At 36.9% G+C, this 18,150-nt stretch overlaps 1 protein-coding gene across 4 annotated transcripts in view; it reads left to right on the forward strand.

Annotated features, from left to right (window-relative positions):
- Positions 1-886: 886 nt before the first annotated feature.
- Positions 887-18,150, forward strand: part of LOC111608939 (SLAM family member 6-like) — a 29,120-nt gene continuing 11,856 nt past the window's right edge. For 3 of the 4 annotated variants that reach the window (XM_023335554.1, XM_023335553.1, XM_023335555.1), the window contains exons 1-3: positions 12,323-14,879; positions 16,628-16,930; positions 17,237-17,512. In XM_023335554.1, the coding sequence (XP_023191322.1) occupies positions 14,762-14,879; positions 16,628-16,930; positions 17,237-17,512 (697 nt within the window). In that variant the 5' untranslated portion in view covers positions 12,323-14,761. Of the gene's footprint in view, positions 970-1,617; positions 1,724-1,888; positions 2,002-5,269; positions 5,561-5,656; positions 5,924-9,656; positions 9,747-11,745; positions 11,790-12,057; positions 14,880-16,627; positions 16,931-17,236; positions 17,513-18,150 lie in introns of those variants that run through there. The other variant, XM_023335557.1, reaches the window with a different exon arrangement.

The following is an 18,150-nucleotide window of genomic DNA, read 5'->3' on the forward strand; positions in this document are numbered from 1 at the left end:
TGTTTAACATGAAGCCTAGGCGTAAATTCAAACTGGAAGACTCTCTAGCCCCACCTGTACCATCCAATCAGCGCGTCCTGCTCATCATCGTCGACCTATCAACGCTGGACCAAGCCCCAGTTGATAAGGACCTCCATCCATGGCATCTTCCCCTTCTCCACCTCCACTCTCCCAGCTCTCCAGGCTCTCATCCTTCACTGACCGCACCACCAGTGTGGGGTTTGACATTCCTAACCTACATCAGAAATGCTCACTCGAGCTTATTGCAATTCACAGCTCGATGTCCTCAGCAGGGGCCCGAGCGCCAAAGAACTTTAATTCATGTATGTCAATAAACCTTTTTAATCGCTGTCTTTCTCTGTCTGAGTCTCTCCAGATTGAATTGGAGTGGTAGGAAAATGTAACAGAGTGAGAAAATGTGGTCAGCATGTAATCCAGGATGCTAAGTCTTTAGCAGCATAACTACAGAGATAACTCAGAAAAACCTCAGTTAGGCTAAATAAAAGTTTTATCAAAGTGTAAAGTTTTAAAAATAATCTTACAAGTAGATATTACATCTGCTTCACAGATTAAAACTGGAAGAGAGAAGCCAAAACAGCCAATTATGAACATGAACAACCACAGCCCTTTGGAAAAATGGGATTCAATTTAAAACAACTGATCTGCCCAAATTTTTATTTTGTAATTTTGAAGTCTTTAATTTAGAAAATTCCAGAATTTGCACATCACTTTATATTTTTGTTTGTCTGATCATTTTAAATATTAGATCAGATGTTATTACTCGGGACACAGTACATGTATTGTAGTACTAAGAAGATTTCTTAGTATCCTGTTTTCTGTTATTTTACTACCCCCTTGTGGCAGGAATTCATTTAGGTTTTGTTTCCGTTAATTTTCAGTCTGTCTAACGTTTTGGGCCTGCAGCTTGGTAGAGCGACAGTTTGCTTCAAGCCTCAAGTATCTTTGTCCGTAAGTTGTGTTATTTTGCTCAAATGTTGTTTGACATAAGTTTGTCTGCTATTTAAGTTTCTGTTTCATCTTTAACCTTGTTAAACGTGTCCAGCCTTCTTGGCACTACGTCTTAAATTCTGTCTTTCATATAGCAATGTCTGTACTTGAGACGTGCAAACTGTTCATGTATGTTTTTTTTCTTTGTTTATTTTTCAGTTTCAGTTTTCAGCCTGCTTTAGGAAATACTTGTTGGCTCCTTTGTGGGTACTCCACCCACCTTTGTCAGTTGCACAGTCGACACCCAGAGCTGATCACCGCCAAACTTACAGATTCAAAACATCTCTTAAGTAAAACCTGCAACATGTAGTGCAGTAAAACATCTCAAACAGCAACAAGTCATGGCCTGATCAAAAGATGTTCAAGAACAGATTAGAAACATTAACATCCTTTGCAGTGTGGCGTTGCAATGACGCTAGCTTCATAATTAAAATCTGTCTGAAGTGTCCCAACGCTCTTTTCAAAACAATATCGGTGGATGAACTCAGTGATACTGTTGTTGGCTGAGCAAAAATAAATGAATAAGTTAAATTGGATATCTGATCTTCTTATTCTTGTTGTTGGAAATTATGTCTTAAGATTTAAAATCCTGTTCCTGGCTGGTTGCAGAAATAACCGGAGTGAAGATTTGTTTTGGAGCTGTTTTGCTGCTCCTGGATCTGGACCAAGAATTCTGCTCTAAAGGGAAAAAGTCCAGGAAACCCAAGAGTTTAAGGTAAAAAAATTCCTCTACAAGGAATTGAAAACTACTTGTTTTCAATTATCTGCTTCACAATTAAAGTCTGTGTGTGCGTGTTATGCACAGTAAGGGGTATGAGACAACATTTACTGGATGTGTGAAATGGAACTGTGTAAACTTTTATTTAACGCCTCCCCCTAGAATTGAGAAAACTGTGGCTCAGTGATAGACGTATTTCTGGATGCTACAGTTGACACAAACCATGGCAGTGGTAGTTCTACTTTTTCTCATCTCCTTGCTGGATTCGGTTGAAGGTAAAATTTGTTATTTATTACAAAAAGTGCTTAACAGTTGCTGTGGCAAGCTAACATTTCAATTGACAAAAATGTGGAGCTGTAGAAAGTATATTAGAAGAAAAACAACTGAAGCAAAATTCAGCTGTCAAGATGTATGTTTATTGTGAAAAATGTAATACAAGATATTCTGTAGAGTTCAGTTAACAACTGTTAGCTTACAGTTAGTAAAACGTGAACATTTTACAAACACAAGAAAAAAAGTTAAACCAAGATAATATTTAAATATTAGTTATTTTTTATCAGACCTTTAGATTTTAGATCGCTGCTTCCATCAGTCATACATGTACATCTGCAACAGATGAATAAATGTGAAGTTAATACTGATAAAACATTGTTGTGAATGAAACATCCTTAGATTGTTTCAGTTTAAATTCATAGTAGATGTAAAAAATAAATATCAACCATTGCGCTCCAGGTTATCTGATACGGCAGTAAATTATTTATGCTTTATGAAATTGTTATTTTGACTGATCAGAGTCTATTTATGAAAATGGCAAAACTCAGCACTAACGAGTACTTTCTAGGTGGCTCAAGTTCTTAGAAAACCTTTAAATGGTGTTCATAGATGTTTAATTTCTGTTTGGTTATTTTTGGCGGGCTTGTATTGACGTCTAATAGTTTTCTTTAGGACTGCAGGTTGATGCAGTATCGGACCTTCAGCGCTACTTTTGGAGCTTATGTTCTAAATGTACATAAACATTTAGAACATGAATGTTTATGTACATTTAGTTCTAAACAAAACTAGTTTGGCTTAGTTTATTTAGAGTTATTATTGTCCTTATGCAGCTTTAGAAATGCTTTAGTAAGCATCTGTTTGTACTCTCTGAAGTGCAGGACAAGTACAAATAAAGTATAATTTGCTTAACTGTCTCTAAAATGCTGAGGCACAGTGGAGAGATCAAGAAGACGAAAAGAAAGCAAGAGGTGGTTGACATGTGCTTGTTTATTGGTTTCACAGCTTGGGATAAAAAAGGCTTTTCAATATTCTCTTCTGACTGTTGGAGTGTTTGAAAGCAGGACAGCAGGAGTGTGTTGGTTGTGGATGATGTTTGTGACGCTGCTTTGACAGGGAGCCTCATAGATCTGGTTGAGATCAGTGAGTTGGGTTTCATACAGAGATCTTTGCTGCCTCAGAGATTTCATGGTGAATTTTTGTCTTTTCTTGTGCAGCTGTGTGTTTAGTCCAGGACAAACTTTTGATCTTAATTAGTTTCTTCCCTGTTTAAATAATAAATAAATGAATTGATAATAGTGTGAAGTAGTACATGAGTAGTACACTTAGTTCTGTCATGGCTACTTTTGCATCATAATTAGCTGAAACAAAAGAGTGTCAGTAGTTTTTGAGGAGCAGGTTCTCAGAGGATTAAAAATAAAAAGCTCTAGCAGAGAAGTTTCCGTTTCAAAAAAAAAAAAGTAATTTAACAGAACAGAAATATTCTCTGAGAGGACTTCATACAAATTCCAAATATAAACATTATCTTGAGTTAGAAAAACTGTTTCACTTCTCATTTCTTCAGTGCAAACAATCAGACCAACCACAGCAGCTGCATTTTCTCCTTCATCACAGCAGAGGCTGACCTGACTAAAAGGTCCTAAACCTGACACAATATAAAGACTCATCCACCATCTGTAATCATTAGCATAATTTTGGATCAATAATAACATTTATCATGTAGCAAACAATTAATTAGTCAAATACCTAATAGGCTCCAACATTTAGTGTAACTGTAAAACCTGATGAGGAAGTTCTTTAGCAAAGCAGATCTTTTTTGGCTCTGATATTTAAAGTACAAAACTTGACACCCTCCTAACACTGACAGTTAATTTACTGCAGTTAAATGGATTTAAAGGTCATTTCTACACACAGTCGTCTCTGTGTTGGTTTAGTGACAGGGATCCTGATAAAGATGCCACCAGCATGCCACTCATTGCTCTGATACTGTGCTAAAGTACTCACACTCCTTATTGTCTTCACATTTCATCACATTATAACAAAAATAATCAGTATGTTTTATGTGGTAGACAAACATACATTAGGTAAAAAGGTAAAAAACAGTAAGGCAGACAGGACAATGGATTGTGGGTAATCCCTTTCTTTGTATCAGATATGCACAGAGTCAATAACGAGCTTGACTTGGCTGATTAGCTGTGATGGGTAGAGTTCATATGTTTCTTACATTTTTCTGTTTGTGTTCCTTCTAGTATTTTACTTCCTGTGACTGCCTTGGATATGAATATAGAGCTGCTGCTTGGAAGCAATTATGCACAAAAGACATCATCAATATTTTAAGATTTTAAAAGAATGTCCTGCTTTTGTATGTTATGATAACTAGTATGTTATGATGGATAAAAAAGGCAAAAGTGACATTTTACAAGTAATAGAAAAGTATGATGTGCATTTGTATTAAACTCCTTTCAATTCTATATAAATTTAATTCAGCCAATTTAAATTAGAAGCATCGAAACTTGTAAAAAACAAACAGTTGTCTCCAATTCAGGAACACAACAGGGATAAATCTAGAGAAATTTAAACAGAATTAGGTTATGAAAGAACATCTCAAATGAAGACCATCTCTTGGAACATCATTTGAAAATGGAAATAGTTTGGTGTCTCAACTGTAAACTTGCCAACACATGGCAGTCTAAAGTGACTTTTGAGACAAATCAGGTGGTTTGATCTCTGAAAGGTTTTAGATCTGGAAAAACTTTTGTTGAGAAGGAAAGTAAAGATGGGAAAGTTTGTGATTTGTGATAACAGAAGATTTTTATGCTCTGACAAGAAAGTAAAAAAATTAATTCCCATTGATAGAAGAGGTATTATTCTATTTATTTAAAAAAATTATGAGATTTTATTACTATTAATGGGAAAAAATCTTCACTAAAACACTTGCATTCAATAAAGTGGAAACTGTAACTGCTTTTTCTGTCTTATGTGTATATAATTAAACATTAAATATAAATAAAATTAGGCATAATAAGACAGCTATGCAAATATAATGATAGTTTTTCAACATATTATCCATACAAGATGTTTAAATAATGAAATTAGATGAATCCTTTCTGTGTTGATTCTGATTGACATACAGAACTTGTAGCACTCTACATCATCTAGTGCTACAAACCTCCTCTGTGCTCTGATACATTAAAAGTTCAGTCAGGATTTTCCAGAGACTGATCAATATATTTTGTTTTCATTATTGAAGGAAAACTAAACTTTATCTTTCAGGTGCTGAAAATCGGTTTGTGAGGTCTGGATCGAACCTTCTACTGGAAGCAAAGACAACTGACTTAGGAAAAAATGAAGAGTTTATTTGGAAGTTTAACAACACTATCAATCTTGTAAAATTCAGACATGGCGTGGATCCTTTCATCAAATATGTACAAAGAACAGTTTTTTCTAAAGAAAACTACTCTTTGGAATTAAGAAATATGCAACACAGTGACACTGGAAACTATAAGGAAATAATAAGTGGAGGCGAAGACAAAACTGTAGCTGAATACACAGTCATTGTCCAAGGTAAGTTTCTTCTTATTTGCTTCCTGTTTTGAAATCATTTCTAAATGTATTTCTAGCACCCCGTTTTAAAACCAATCAAATCTTTTTTTCCTTCAGATCCAGTGTCTCCAGTGAAACTAACAGTGACCCCCAGTGACCCCGGCTGCTATAACTTCACTGTGACGTGCAAAACAGTGGATTCTCAAATTAGTGGAAGTTATCAATGCGACAACATATCCTGCCATTTACTGCCTCATACACACCTGAAGGTCTCATCTCTGAAGGTCTATGTAGAGCAAAGCTCCATCATCTGTAACCATAGCAACCAAGTGAGCTGGGAAAAGGATGTAAAGAATGTTTCATCTCTCTGTGAAAATCAACTAGGTAAGATTTAAGAAAAAGATTCAGGAGCTTTTTAACTTAAAGTATTAGACAGGTAGATGTTTTATATGGTATAACATAAAGCAGTTCATCATAATTATGAGTAAACACACACATCTATGCACATAACCAAATATCTATTTTAAATCACATGAAGAAATTGAATTAAGTTCTATTTATTTTTGTAACCATGTTTGTGCTTAACCCTAATATTTTACACCAACCTTCCCTGGACCAGTACAATAATTGTATTTCATTTCACACTATAGCTGTAACCATTGTGAGCATCAATCTGTACATAGCCATATTTAACAGGTGTTAATGAGCTTTCTCTTGTTTTACAGTCCCTATATTTAATTTCTTCTAATTTTACATTTTTGAAAAACCAGATGAAAGTGTGAAAACTTTGATTAAAATAGCAGAATTATTCAATTCACGTCACGGTGCTGCTGTACTGATCTATGGACACTTTCTCTTTAAATGGTGAATGGACTGAAATTCACCATTTAAAAATTATATAGTGCTTTACTAAGTGTAAAGCACTATATAATTCACTAAATGCACTTCTATATCAATCTATATTCACCAAGCTGAACCCATAAACATTCATTGACAGATCAGCTGCCAAATTAAGCTACAGTGCCTTGCTCAGGGGCAAATTCACATGTGTAGGGTTCAGCTGGAATCAAACCTATAGCTTTACTCAAGACAACTGTTCTCCCCAAAAGCTACCCAAGAATAATTACTATATTATAAACACTTAAGTACATTGTGTAAATCATATTGCTCATGACAGACATGAGCATTTTACATTATGTATGTATATATAAATATATATATATAAATTCCCTTCTCACCCACCGCGGGTGGTTCTTATCCTCTGAGCTCGGGTCCTCTACCAGAGGCCTGGGAGCTTGAGGGTCCTGCGCAGTATCTTGGCTGTGCCAAGGACTGCACATTTCTGGACTGAGATGTCTGATGTTGTTCCTGGGATCTTTTGTAGCCATTGGTCCAGTTTGGGGGTGACTGCCCCGAGGGCCCCGATGACCACAGGCACCACTGTGGTCTTCACCTTCCAGGCCCTCTCCAGTTCCTCCCTGAGGCCCTGGTATTTCTCTAGTTTCTCGTGCTCCTTTTTCCTGATGTTGCAGTCGCTTGGTATTGCTACATCTACCACAACGGCTTTCCTCTGTTGTTTATCCACTACGACAATGTCTGGTTGGTTCGCCATTACAATTTGTCTGTCTGGATCTGGAAGTCCCACAGGATCTTAGCTCTGGCGTTCTCCGCCACCTTTGGGGGTGTTTCCCACTTTGATCTCGGGGTTTCCAGTCCATATTCTGCACAGATGTTTCTGTACACTATGCCTGCAACTTGGTTATGTCGTTCCATGTACGCTTTCCCTGCCAGTATCTTGCACCCTGCTGTTATGTGCTGGACTGTCTCAGGGGCCTCCTTGCACAACCTACACCTTGGGTCTTGTCTGGTGTGGTAGATCTGGGCCTCTATTGCTCTGGTGTTTAGGGCCTGTTCCTGGGCGGCCAGGATGAGGGCCTCTGTGCTGTCCTTCAGTCCAGCTTTTTCCAGCCATTGGTAGGATTTACTGATATCAGCCACTTGGGTTATTTGCTGGTGGCACATCCCATGTAGGGGCTTGTCCTCCCATGATGGTATCTCTGGCACCTCAACCTCTGTTCCCTGTTGTCTGAGATATTCACTGAGCACATTGTCTGTTGAGGCTTTGTCCCTGATGTATTTATGGATCTTAGTTGTTTCGTCCTGGACTGTGGTTCTCACACTCATTAGTCCTCTGCCTCCTTCCTTGCGGCTCGTGTACAGTCTCAGGGTGCTGGATTTGGGATGGAATCCTCCATGCATTGTTAGTAGTTTTCTAGTCTTAATATCCGTGGCTTTTAACTCCTCCTTTGGCCAGCTAATTATTCCATCATCTGTTTATCGCACGGATTTTGTTCTTGCCATTGAGCTGGCTTCTCAGGACTTGCCTTATTCGTTGGAGGTATTTAGCTGTGGCTCCTTTCCTTGTGACCTCATCGAGGTTGCCATTTGCTTGTGGTATACCTAGGTACTTGTAACTGTCCTCTATGTCTGCTATTGTTCCTTCTGGGAGTGAGACCCCTTCTGTGCGGATGACCGTCCCCCTCTTGGTGATCAGCCGACCACACTTCTCTAGTCCGAATGACATCCCAATGTCCGTGCTGTAGATCCTGGTGGTGTGGATCAGTGAGTCGATGTCTCGCTCACTCTTGGCATACAGCTTGATGTCATCCATGTAGAGAAGGTGACTGATGTTGGCCCCATTTTTGAGTCAGTATCCGTAGCCAGTCTTGTTGATAATTTGGCTGAGGGGGTTCAGGCCTATGCAGAACAGTAGCGGGGACAGAGCATCTCCTTGGTATATGCCACATTTGATGGACACTTGTGCAAGTGGTTTGCAGTTGGCTTCAAGGGTGGTTTTCCACAGCCTCATTGAGTTTGCAATGAAGGCTCTCAGAGTCCTGTTGATGTTATACATCTCTAAGCATTCAATGATCCAAGTATGCGGCATTGAGTCATAGGCTTTCTTGTAATCAATCCAAGCCATGCACAGGTTGGTGTGTCGGGTTTTGCAGTCTCGGGCAACTGTGCGGTCTACGAGGAGTTGGTGTTTGGCTCCTCTGCTATTTACACCGATACCTTTCTGTGCCGTGCTCATGTGTTTATCCATGTGTTTGCTTATCTTGGCCGCTATGATGCCTGACATGACCTTCCATGTTGTGGAGAGGCAGGTTATTGGTCGGTAGTTGGGTGGGACTGGACCCTTTGATGGATCCTTCTGGATTAGGATTGTCCGCCCTTCAGTTAACCATTCAGGGTGAGTCCCACTTTGTAGCAGCTGGTTCATTTGGTCTGCCAGTCGCTCATGGAGGGCAGTGAGTTTCTTTAGCCAGTAGGCATGGATCATGTCAGGCCCTGGTGCTGTCCAGTTTTTCATACCTGAGACTCTTTCTTGGACATCTGTCACCTGACAGATATATATATATATATATCGGGTCCTCTACCAGAGGCCTGGGTAGAGGACCCATATATATATATATATATATATATATATATATATATATATATATATATATATATATATATATATATATATATATACACAGTACAGACCAAAAGTTTGGACACACCTTCTAATTCAATGGGTTTTCTTTATTTTCATGACTATTTATAAGGCAATAAATCCCACTTATTAACCTGACAGGGCACACCTATGAAGTGAAAACCATTTCAGGTGACTACCTCTTGAAGCTCATCAAGAAAATGCAGAGTGTGTGCAAAGCAGTAATCACAGCAAAAGGTTGCTACTTTGAAGAAACTAGAATATAAGGGGTATTTTCAGTTGTTTTACACTTTTTTGTTTAATGCATATTTCCACATGTGTTATTCATAGTTTTGATGCCTTCAGTGTGAATCTACAATGTCAATAGTCATGAAAATAAAGGAAATTAATTGAATTAAAAGGTGTGTCCAAACCTTTGGTCTGTACTGTATATATATATACAGTATATATATACAGTATATATATACTATCTTATTTTTTGTTTTTAGCAACTATTGTTCATCTAGACTGTCAGACATTTACAAGATTTTTCATCCTAGCATTAAAATTGTAAAACAGAAAGTGAACTTGACCAAAGTATTCCTGATGATGTTTTTTCTATTTTCTCTCTTTCTACAGTCCCCAATACAGCCGCCATAGTTGGGATATCAGTTGGAGCATTAGTGCTGGTAGTGGTATCTATTATGTGCTCTGTGCTCATAATAATGTGTAAGTACCTCTTAATTTTTCTCCCACAATCGGATTATTGTCTCTAAGAACATTAACCTAGAGATAAACACAAAATGATTCAACCCTTTGACTGATTTAGGTTTAAATTAATCTTTTCATTTGAACATGATGTTTGTTCTGGCTGGAAGTTATATTTATTTTTTGAAGTGTTGGAATCTCAACTTATATCTGTGGATTTAGTTAAAGATTATAGTGATGGCCTTCCAACCTCAAAGACTTGGAGCTAATCACCAGCAGAACTGCTAAAAGGTCTGAAGAAAGTTTTTATTGCTGTCAATAGAAAAAACTTTATTTTCTTGAGAAGGGTATAAATTATTTTGAACATGGCATTTTTACAACTTCCTGTTTGAATAAAAAAAAAAAACAAACCCTGAAATCTACCAGCAATATGAATAATATTGGGCTATAATAATCAGAGTATATGTTTACTTAAAATGAATTATTCACACAAAATATGTAATAATTATAATAATAGATGAATAGATTTTGCCTGCAAAAGGGGATGAGTTTTTCTTTTCTTTAACAATTTTAAGCATATTTAGTTGAAAGGCGGGCTGCACAGTGACGCAGTTGGTAGCACTGTTGCCTTGCAGCAAGAAGGTCCTGGGTTCGATTCCCGGCCGGGGTCTTTCTGCATGGAGTTTGCATGTTCTCCCTGTGCATGCGTGGGTTCTCTCCGGGTACTCCGGCTTCCTCCCATAGTCCAAAAACATGACTGTGAGGTCAATTGGTTTCTCTAAATTCTCCCTAGGTGTGAGTGTGTGTGTGCATGGTTGTTTGTCCTGTATGTCTCTGTGTTGCCCTGCGACAGACTGGCGACCTGTCCAGGGTGTACCCCGCCTCTCGCCCGGAACGTAGCTGGAGATGGGCACCAGCAACCCTCCCGACCCCATTAGGGACAAGGGTGAACAGAAAATGGATGGATGGATGGATAGTTGAAAGGCCAAGTAAATTTGCTTTATGATTTTTGAACATTATTATGTTAGGTGTATACATTTTCAAATATATCTTTCTAAGATTATTTGTTTGAATTTTATTTTTCTATTCCAGTGAAAGTAGAGTCATCAGTAGAATTTGGTTTGATGTGTTTTCTGTTTTTGTTTTGACCACCATCTATTCCTCATGATGTAAATGTATATGGTTTGGTTCAGGAAGGCAAAACATTTTAAAAATTGATTAGACTGTCAGTCTTATATAATCTTTAGTTTCATTCTGTGATTTTTGTTGGCATATTTTCAACATGTCTGTCAACATAAGGTTGTGATTTGCCATCAGAGGTCACATAAATGTGGACAACACAACAAAACAAAAACTTTTATTCCCTGGGAGACGTTGTCCTTCCAAGTTCTTTGTCTTTATTGTCAACCTGTTGCTTCCACAACAACAGATTGTTTTAGCCTTAATGTGAACTCTGATTTAGTTTCCGTCCTTCTGCCTTACGTTGGGCTGGGACTCTCTTTGAATATTCCTTTTATTTCCATTATTCTGTGGCAAAACATTTTTAAACATTGGTGATGAAAAATCTGTTCTGATTTATTTGCCTTTGTGAAGGAAAAAAGGTGGCAAGATAACATGTTTTCAGTTTGCTGTAGTGATGAGTGCGCTTAGTGTTAGGTGGTACATCAACATCGATGAGGTAGTTTATTTTTGAGGCGTTGCACTAAAACCTGTTTTTGAGAGACATCTGTTGTAAAATGACATCAGTGCTTTGAAAGAACAATTTAAAGGCCTGTTGTGATTTACTGTTGTTATGCTGTGATGATGTTGAATTTATAACAATTTTCCTCTCAAACATTGACTTTTAACTTTGGCAAAAAAGATAACAAAACCTCCAAATCATTGAAATTCTGCTGTTATCTCCAATTTAACACTTAGATTACTTTGATTATTATGTGATGTTAGTTTGGTTAAAGCGTCACTTTAAGTAAATTTAATCACCTCAAACTACAGAACTTTATTCTTTATGACTGACCTGCAGGTAAAAGAAAGAGGAGCACAAATACAGTGTATGAAGTTCCTCAGGTAAGCAGTGTGTTATTTTTAAAAAAGAAAAACTCTCCCTATTTGCTTGTCAAAATAATCAAGACATTTACAAAAGAACTATTTTTTAGATAAAAAATAATCTAGGCTTAAAAGGAGCAGAAAAACAAATTTTAAAGAGAAACAGTTTGCAGCAAATTCAACTTTTCTCTGATCTTTGTGTTCACATTTTAGTGAGTTTCCACAAAATGCCACCCAGAGAATATTAAGATATAAAGATGTGTTTTTTTCTCTTTGTCATCCTTTATAGGAAACTCCACAGAATAACCAATATGCAAATCCTGCTGAAATTACTGAATCTCCTTCTCCAACATCAATGTATGCCCAATCGTTTCCCAATCCTCCTGTCATCAGTACCTCCACAAACCTGCAGCCTGAAGCAATTTATGCTCAAGTTGACAGAGCTGCCAAGTCCAACTCAAAACCTGCTGCAGCCAAAAGATGACAAAAAATAAAATCAAAATGGAAAATGTATATAACTGTGTTTTAACTGTGCCAAAAATGATCATGAACTGCCACTGTGAACCAGCTTTTAAATGTTTTTATATATTTAATTTTACACCTATTTACTGGTGGAACAGTAAAATTTGGGAAATTCTTCAATTCTTCACTAACCTAAAGGTAAAGTTTTTAGAGCTAAGAGATTTACAGTTATTATGACGAATATCAGTAAAAAATCTGGTCTATTTTGCTATCATATCAAAATATTGTTAACTCCAAAATGCGCTGTCTTGAACTTTTAGTATTTTATTTTTCTGTTTGTGAAAATCCAAGTGTTGTGATTTTTGCACATTTTTGTATTCTATACTTGTTGCTGCAGAGTAACACCTTTTGTTTGTGTATTTTCATAATTTCTGCTTTAAACAACCCCTCCTGTTTCTCTGGAAATAAGTTAATGATCTGAGAATGTAAATAATATTCATCGAACTATTGTCATATAAAACTGCAGCATTTACCTAAGTGGTAAAAATGTAATTGCATTTAAAGATTTTCTCACGTTTAGTTCTTGATCTTGTTGTTCTTGTCTGTACTGCAGTTGCATGCATCACCGTAAGAGGAAGAGCAACAATGTGAGACAAGAATGAAATGTCTAACCATTATTTGAACCTCTGGAAAATATGTGTAAAGGGCTTGAAAATACATTTCATTTGTTCATTTCAAGCAAAAATTTTACCTTGCCTGCTTTCCTCATTGCCTTTGTGTCCTCAACTAAATTATGACAAAAGGGTCAAACAAAAATAGTCAATTTCAGATGTGCTGATAGTTTTAAACTGGCCATCAGAACAACAAAGGACTGAACTTCTAATAGAGAGGAAAAGCAAGACTGATTTTTAAATTTATGTTAACATTAGGAGGGGTTTCAGATGAGCTGATCAGCTTCATGACAGCAGAGATAAATCACCTCTATTAAAAGCTATAGACAACAAAAATTTATTTTACTGAAATAGGACTGGTGCATGTTATTTTAGAAAAGTTCTTGTAAGATAAAAAAACCACAACATATTTAGAGCATTTAGGGTCAAGGCTTCCATTGTGACAACATGACCACCAGATTCACAGGCGACGTGTCACATTTTGATTAACTGAACAGTACAGTTATGAGAGGTTGTGTTAGATATTACCCTGTCGATTTAGTTTATTGCAGAATGTCTCAGACTAATATCCATCAAGTTACAGGATTTCACCTGATGGACATTGCACTTGAGAAAGAAAGAAAAAAGTCCTTGTTTGTCAGAAAGAGAAAGAGCAGATATGGATTATTCATGCAATTTAATGGTATTTTGTATTTTCATTACATTGTATTTCTTTAAAATATGTAGAATTTTTTTCTTTTTTCCTTTTTCTGTTGCTGTTTTCATGATCGATGTAAAATAACGTTTTGTTTTTTTTTATTCACAAGCCTTCAAAAGTTTAGTGCTTTTTTCAATAAATCTACACTAGTACAATTTATCTGGAACTGGTCAAATATATCTTGTATTAGACCCACATGGATTGTGTGCACATGATAGTGTAATGGCTTTGCAAACCAGTGCAATCCGGTTAGCACAGGTTGTGACCAAAATCTAACTATACATGGTGGCAGCCATTTTCTTTTGCATCTGAGTTTTAGGAGTAGTCTGACCATTGCCTTCTTGTGCTTCTTGTGCATTTATGCTATAAAAAAGACTTGCTTCCTGCACAGTCTGGCCTTTCTCTCTTTGACTCAGATTGTCCAGGGTAGATTTTCTACCGGAGAAAATCAGAGAACAGAAGAAAAAGATGATGTCACATTTATGTGCTTTAGAACTGCAGTCTGCCTGTAGTTTAAGCAAAGGCAGAGGAGGAAGCGTCTGAAGCCATCCGGTCCATGTTGGTCACGCTTCCAAATACTGGATTAACATTAACAGCTGTCTCATTTGGATCAGTACTTCTCTCTCTGCAGTGGATGATGGTTGTTCCCAGTGCAGGAAACTTCCAGTAAACTTCTCAGCATTGAACTGGCGCATTATGTCAAGGGCAGTTGAGTAAAATTTAAACCTCAACAAAGTCGACGCATCCAGCAAGATGTTATTGTGAAAACGTTTATGGCAGAGAGAGTAATTTTCCCACCAGGGTAGCAGTGGCATAAAAAAGCTCAAAAGTTTTAATGAAAAGTTTAGTTTCTGTGCAACATAGGGTGCTTCATAAAATTAACATTATAATGGAAAACTTTGAGCATAATCATCATCAGACTGTCATCCAACAGACTGTTTTTATTCAAAGGCTTCTTCAGATTTACTGTATTAAAGATTAAATTTAAAATCCTACCTGACAACAGCCATTAAAACGACTCTTCGAAGAAGCTTGTTATCTAAGTGACTAATAATTAAATTGAACTGAATAACTGAATTTTCTGGGTTGACTGTGTGCTTTCAGTTGTTCTCTCTTTTAGAACGCCCATTTCTACACTGTGGTTGTCACGTTGTCTTTCACACATGCAGCTTTATGAACATTTCAGGAAGTGCATAAGACTTCCTGAAACGGTTCGAGAAATGGCTTTGATTGTCGCATTTCTATTTAACCTGCTGGTAGTCTACACACTTCAAATGCAAGGTAAACTGTTTTTTTTTATTTGTTTTTTAACACTTCTAAAGCAGTTTAGATTTCTTTATTTCAGTTCTAAAATAATCCTGTCATAAGACATCACTATAAAAGTTTCTGCCTCGAACTAAAGTGGAACTGGTGGGAACGTTCGTTCCAGGAAGTAAGAAATTTAGCTCCAGTAAGAAAATAAATAACTATTGAAATGTCAAACTTTTGTCTACTTGGTCTCTCAATCACACGTCTCCATGTTTGCTAATTCACAGGTTAGAGAGATGAAGCTCAAACAACAAAATATTTGTTTTATGTCTGTAGAAATTTGAGTCTTGTAATAGAGATTGTTACGCCCCCTTAGGTCTAGGGGTCTAAGGGCGGTAACATAAAATGTGTCCAGAGATAAAAGTGGAATGAAAGAGTGATTTATTACAAAAGAAGGTTTTCACAGAACCAAAACACAATACAACTTAAGCCAATTAAACAAAAGTAAAGAACCAACAAATTCAGAAATCACTGAGTGCAAATTAAATTACAAGATGTGCAAACACATCAGACTAAAGTAACTCAAAACAACCAAAAGAAAGAACAAAGGGGAGCACCAAAAAACCTCCCAAACACAAGCCTCTAGCTTGTTCAAAGTTTATCTAAAGCAGATTCACTACTTAACAAAAGAAACAAGAACAAAATTGCTCAAACTGTCCACAAACAGTCACAAAACACGGAAGGTGGGGGTCAGCTGTACACAACCTCTTCCTGCTAGCTGCCCCACTGGAGGAATGAACTCAGAGGTCTTTTATATGATGCAGGTGGGTCTCATCAACATCTGATTGGCTTTGCTGCTCCAATGGGGTGGCTGCTCTCCTGCAGCTTCTAGGCAGCCAATCAGAAAGCTGTGCCCGCACAGCGGATCCTGCATAATAAAAAAAAAAGAGCCTGCACAGCCTCAAGAGGCCAGGGGCCGTAACAGAGATCAAGTGAGAAATTGTAGCTTTAACCCATTCCTTCATTCCCCATATCAAAATGATCTTCACTATGATTTATTTGATTTGTCATTACTCTAATTCTACATACTTATTCTGTTCAATTCAATTCAAGTTTATTTCATCAAGAATAGCACATTTAACAATGTTACGTGTTGAAAACAAAGCAACCGTTGTTTTGTATGTAGGTTTTCTAGTCACAAGCTAATTTGCAAATCCAGTCCTTGGTAGAGCCTTTTTTAAAAGACAGCAAAATTAAAATTAAAGACTTCTGCCACTTTACACATTGCCTACATTTCAAGTTTAAATGTGTGCAAAACACTGAAATCTCACTAATGTAAAAAAAGATCACAATTTCACAATCACTGTTTCCATTAAATAACAAAAGCAATTAAAATCCCAATAACGATTTTGTTCATATGAAATTAATGATAAGTCATTAAAGCAACATGGCTTGCCATCATCCTCTCACCACTTTCAGTCATCAACTTTCTTTTCCACCAGAAGTAACATCCGGTTGTTGATCATGTGACTTGTGTGATGTGAAAAAAGTGATTTAGTTGCAGTTTTGCGAAGAACACTAATTTTGATTGATTGTTTAATTTCATCAAGTATTTTCTGTCTGTCCCTTGGAGGCAGGCTGTTACACCTACAAAGGGGATGATGTTTTTTACATGAACAATATAAACATTTCATGAATACGCTTCAATTTGATCAGTCGATGTAGTTGAAAGCTTTGTACTGATTTTAATTGTGTTTGCAATTTTGTTTTCTGTTTTTCAGGTTCCTCTGCAGTGACTGATGTATTTGTGAAAACTGGAGATGATTTAATTCTTAATCTCACAGCTGAAATTCCATCAAATTCTCAGTTTTGGTTATGGCAATTTAAAGATGATGCACTGGTACAATTTCCACGTGGTTCCCAACCAAATATTGTTAACAATCGCTTTGGAAAAGTTGAAGTTATAGAAAAAAATTACAGTGTGAAATTAAAGGATGTACAGAAGTCACACAGTGGTATTTATACTGCAAAGGTAGTATCACCTAAAGAGCAAATACTGACTCAATACAACGTTGCAGTTCAAGGTAAGTTGTTTCTGATATTTATATTTCTGACCATGTATATTAGGTAGCAGAATAAATAGCTGCATACTTCCAAATTGATAAAGAAGTTAAAATTCCAACACATGTAACATAATAAATAATCTCTTTCTATTTGGATTCATGGCCTTTATTAACAAAATCCGTATTCATAAACAGTATAATTTGAAACAAAATTCTCTAAGAACAGTGTTGCTCTGATTTGCATTCTTTTTGGATTCTGACCTTTCATTAATTTTAAAAAAATTCTTCTAATATTCTAAAACTTCTCAAATCTATTTCCTCCCTCAGATCCAGTGTCTGCAGTTGATCTCAACTTTACCTGCTCATCCAGCTCCTCCTCCTATAACCTGACAGCGACCTGCAGGACAGACAACATCAGCATCACTCTGAGATGTGATTATTTATTCTGCAACAAGGAAGAAGCAGAGAGAAATTTGGTCACCAAATCTGGCTCTTCTCTTCATATCTACAAGTTGAAAGAGTCGGTTGTCTGTAACCATAGCAACCAGGTCAGCAAGGTTGAATCCAAAGAAAACATTGAGAATCGCTGCCCTCCACCTAGAAGTAAGACTTTATGACAAAGCAAGGACACTTTTACACACTGGGTTTTAGCCCAGTTGTAAAACTGATGGAAGTTATTTTAGTTGTTCAATTATTTTTGTTGAACACTTTATTGATTAAAGTAGAGAATGTATATACACTGCCTGGCCAAAAAAAAAAGTCGCCACCTGGATTTAACTAAGCAAATAGGTACAAGCCTCCTATTGGATAAGTACTGCATAGGCGATTATCTTTCAGCTGGCAACAAGTTATTTAACCCCAGCTGATGCAATGAGTAACTCCTCATTTCTTAAACAACCATGGCAAAAGACACATCCTGTGGTCGTGGAAAAGATGTTAGTCTGTTTAAGAAGGGTCAAATCATTGGCATGCATCAAGCAGAGAAAACATATAAGGAGATTGCAGAAACTACTAGAATTGGGTTAAGAACTGTCCAACGCATCATTAAAAACTGGAAGGATGGTGGGGAACCATCGTCTTCCAGGAAGAAATGTGGTCGGGAAAAATCCTGAATGATCGTGATGGGCGATTACTTAAACGTTTGGTCAAATCAAATCGAAGAAAAACAACAGCAGAACTCAGGAGTATGTTTAATTGTGAACGCAAAAGCATTTCCACACGCACAATGCGAAGGGAACTCA

Source organism: Xiphophorus maculatus, chromosome 6 (genome assembly GCF_002775205.1).
Source record: "Xiphophorus maculatus strain JP 163 A chromosome 6, X_maculatus-5.0-male, whole genome shotgun sequence".
Classification (NCBI taxonomy): Eukaryota; Metazoa; Chordata; class Actinopteri; order Cyprinodontiformes; family Poeciliidae; genus Xiphophorus; species Xiphophorus maculatus.